This window comes from Mesoplodon mirus, assembly GCF_964341445.2.
Source record: "Mesoplodon mirus genome assembly, chromosome: 13".
Lineage (NCBI taxonomy): Eukaryota > Metazoa > Chordata > Mammalia > Artiodactyla > Ziphiidae > Mesoplodon > Mesoplodon mirus.
Window position 1 is genome coordinate 37,545,530 of NC_138989.1, and position 4,230 is coordinate 37,549,759.

General features: G+C 50.0%; 1 protein-coding gene across 1 annotated transcript in view; it reads left to right on the forward strand.

Annotated features, from left to right (window-relative positions):
• The first annotated feature begins 276 nt into the window (after window positions 1–276).
• The window catches only part of COLEC12 (collectin subfamily member 12), a 187,708-nt gene continuing 183,754 nt past the window's right edge, over window positions 277–4,230 (forward strand). The window contains exon 1 of the mRNA XM_082640417.1: window positions 277–401. Coding sequence (XP_082496543.1) covers window positions 395–401 — 7 coding nt within the window. The 5' untranslated portion in view covers window positions 277–394. The remainder of the gene's footprint in view (window positions 402–4,230) is intronic.

Consider the following 4,230-nt stretch of genomic DNA (forward strand, 5'->3'; position numbering starts at 1 on the left):
GGTCCAATGGGAAAAAGAGAGAACCGGGGGAGCGCGGGCGAGCGACGGCGCGGCGAAGAAGTGGCGGGCCCGGGCGGGCGGCGGCCTGCGGACGGGCGGGCGGGGCGGGCGGGGCGGGCGCGGGAGGGCGCGAGGGGGGCGTGGGCGCGGCGGCCCGCGCGCCCCGGCGGCCGGGCCAGGGGGAGGGGCGCTGGCGGGAGCGGCGCCTCCCGCCCGGGGTGAGCGGCGCGCGCGGCGGCCCCGCTGCACAGAGCGCCAAGCGGGGAGGGAGGGCTGGAGCGCAGACGGCCGACGCACGGCGCAGCTGCCATGGGCGCTCACTGACCCGCTGCTCAGCGCGAACTTTCTCGGCGGCGCGGAGCTCCCCGGCTGGCTGTGCGTCTCCTCGGCCACCATGAAAGGTAGGGCGGGCTTCGGGGAGCGCGTGAGGGGGCGAGGTGCATCCGGCGCGGACTTTCTCTGCGCGGAGCCCCGGGGGACACCCGGTGCTTGGTTCATGCGCGCACCCTGGGGGCGCCCCCGGCTCCGGAGTCGGGTACCGCCGGAGACCTAGAGGTTGGGGTTTTGAAGCGTGTGAGTATTCCGCTCCCCATCTTGTCTCTACAAAGTAGTCTGAAGCCCCAAATTATTGTTTACGGATTCCAGTTCCCAACTTTTTAATTGAAAAAATATGCCCAGGAGAGTGGAGGCATCATCATTCACCCCCGCCCCCCAGTCGGTTCTCCGCTCTGGAGCACTCCCCCCCTCTCCCCAGCGTCCTCTCCCTCCCCGCTGTTGCCGTTTCGCCGTCCAAGAAGTCGAAGGGCTGCTGGCCGGGAGTTTTCTCTGGGACTCGGGGATGTTCTCGGTGCGTCCTCCCCACATCTGGCAATGATTAGGTGCCCGCGGAGTTCAGCTGGCTTGGGAAGTGCGTTTGGCATCTTTGTCCATCAGACCCACTGACTGGAAAATAACTGTCCTGGGTTCCGCGTCCCTTCCATGTGCCCGCTTGCGGAGTTGTTGTGCCCACGTGTGTTCAGGGGTGACACAGCCCCCCGGGTGGTATCCTCTGCAGGCCGGTTTAGGGAAGTGTCAGATGTTATCGTACCTTTAAACGGAATCGCGAGGAGCGGGGCTTCTCAGGGCAGCCTTGTGTTTAGTAGAAACCCGAAGATCTGTCAGCAGAATCCAGATTTATATGTGAGATAAATAATTACAGCGGAGGCATCCAAGGGAGCCGTTTGGGGATGGGCCGGCGTGGTGTTTACACAAGACTGGAGACCTGGTTTTGCGTTAGGATAACACATTTCTGTCCCCGCGCGGGCCGGGCTCGAGTGAGGGGGCTGGGTGCGAAATGCCATCTGACCGCGGGGACCGAGTTTCCAGTCGCCCGAGACCACGCGATGCGACCGCTTTGACTTGCAAGCGTTGCTGACCGAGGCGGGCGCCCCGGGAGCCCCACAGACTTGGAAAGTAACTTTTGGCTCTAGGTTTCTCGGAAACGGAGTTCACGGTGAACACTCCGGAGCGGTAATGCCAGTTAGCTCTCCTTCCAAGGGAGTTCTGTGTCCTTCTTTGGAGACCCAGGGTAGGCAGGGGACAGAACACCAGGTGGAATGGGGCCCGCCCCAGGGCCAGAGAAACAAAAGACAGGATACTGCTCTCTGGCTAGAGAATTTCAAAAGGCAGTGGTGTGTGTTCCTTCTCTCTCCATCTCGGTTTCTCTTCTCTCAGCTACATTCTAGGAAAGGAGCACTTTCCTTAGCACTGATTGAAGGATCCTCCCGGAAAGGAAAGAGTTCACGCGGCTAAACTTTACTCTGGGGCTCAGTTACCATCATTTTAGCCAGTTAATCTTCTCATTGCTGGTCACTGAGGCCAGAAGGTTTTGAACTCTCGGAAAGATAAGCCAGCTACTCATTTCATCAGCTCCCATGTGTGTTCTGAAACTCTGAAAATCTTGTTATGCTTTTGACTGGGTCAATGACTGTTACTACAGTTTGCATATTTTTCCAGTGTTAATTCAAATCTGCAGAGGAAGACACACCTACAAGTTCTAAACATATTTTTTGCGTGTGTGTGAGATTTACACTGCATTCTAGACCAGCTTGCAGACCCCCTGGAGAAGGCTTATTGCTTACTCTCTGTGGTCTGGGCACTGCTTCAAAGGCCCCTCTTACCTTCTGCCCCAGTGGGAGAGGGGAGCTGAGGGACTGAATCCCTGGGTAGACTAGTCACTTTGAAGGCCTCTTTTAAAACAAAATATTCTGTGAGAGGTTTGCTTACCAACTATTGCCATGTAATTTGCATTTATTTGTCTGGTTTGTGAGATGCGGAAGGGAGGGAGCAGTAATACTTCTTTAGTACCTACTAAGTGCCAGCCCCTGTGCTCCACTCTCTATAAGCCCTCCATCAGTGAACCCTCTCAACAACCCTGTGAGGTAGGTATTTTAATCCCTACATTATAGATGTGGAAAAGGAGTCTAGAAGAAATAGAAACCAGCCACAAGGAGGATGGTAGACATCTAAAGACAAGCTTTGCCAATTTCCCTGTGAGGCCTGGAGAGACCTAGGAGACCAGATCTGATCATCTCTGGACTGGAAGAAAAGTGAATCTCAGGCAATTAAGTAGCCAAGTAACTCGAAGTTGGTGCAGCAGCCAGGAAGGGGTGGAACCAGGAAATTGGACACAAGACTTTTGAAGCCAAGCAGAGTATGCTTTTAGCCAAAAAGGAAAGCTGCCTTTACCAAGTAGAATTATTTTGATGATTTGCCATAGGTAACCAACTCAGAGTCTTCCTTGGGTTCGTGATTACGTCGTATAGCTATTAAATCATTATGTTTAAGCCAACATTTCATTAGAATTTGATTTCCCTAAATAATAGAAGTCAGTGACAAGCCTTGCGAATGCTTAAAATTAAGGTATTAACCTAAAACATTCTTTAGCCAAATAGAAAATTAGTGGACATCTTAGAAGTTACAGAAGTTTATCTGCCAAGGTAGAAATTCAGCTACTATGCGAGACAGATACCTTTTCAGGGTGCCTGTTTGACTTTCTAATTCTGATGTTTAAACCTGGGATATAGCCTTTGTAAAAACCCAGGCCTTTGTAGTCTAATTCCAGGTCTGTCATGAGCCACAGCGCCACCTACCTGTTGCGTTCAGCAAATATCTGTCTCTGTTCTATTTCCTCCATCTCTGGAGTCACAAGTACCAAAATAATGACATCATTATATATTTTCCAGAAGAAAATTACTTGCCTTGTTGCTGCAATACTTGAAGTGTTCCAAACTGATTAAAACATGAAGCTGGTTTTAATTTATTTCTAATTACATTTTCAATTAGCTGTACTGCACCATAAATTTCATGGTTTTTAATAAATATTCACATTCTTTATGGAGGAATCTGACTCCTCTAGAGTTAGGTGTGTCATTAAGAAGTCACACTTCTAGTCCTGGAAGTTGGGAATATTGGTGAGCTTTAATGCAGCAGCACTTGTTGCCTAAGAGACGGCCGGAAACAACCATGGGACCAAAGTGGTTCAAACCACTGTTCTAATTTAACACAGGGAGGAGGTTGGTGCCATCAAAACATAGTGTCCAGCTGCTTATTTTTGTGCTTTTGTATGTAAACATTTCTGAAATGCTGTCTGGCAATAATACTTTTAAAATGCACTAGTAAGCAGTATACTTCTCCTACTGCCTGTTGTTTTGCCAGACCCATGGTCTCTTTGCTTTCCCAGTGTCTAAAATTTCTGGTCCTTAACTGGGATAAGCAGGCACGCGTGTAAGGGCTGACTGCATTTAACATTGAAAGAATCATGTTTTCTGCAGGGAAATGGAAACAAAGTGAGACCTTTTTCCTTTCACTGTTTGGGAATTGGGGCTGCCCTTCCTCTGGAAGACAAATTTGCAATCCAATTACACTTTTGTCTGTTAGTTTGAAGATGCTTGACATTCTTAGTCTGAGGTTTAATTATTGCTAAGTATAGATCTTCCCTGTGGTCTCCTATGCAATTTTCCAAGATTGTTCCCATCCCCTTACCACTCCTTCCCCCCCCCCCCACTATGTGGCTTATCCAGCAATAATGGTGTGGATGGGAAAAGCTGGAGTATGATAGCTTTAAAGCTGTAGCATAACTAGTTGTCTAATTTTCTGAATTAATGCTTATTCTCATTAAAACATTAGTTCAAAACTGTTGATGTAGCTGCTGCCAAAGTAAGTTAAATGCCCTTTGAAGTATTACTTTTC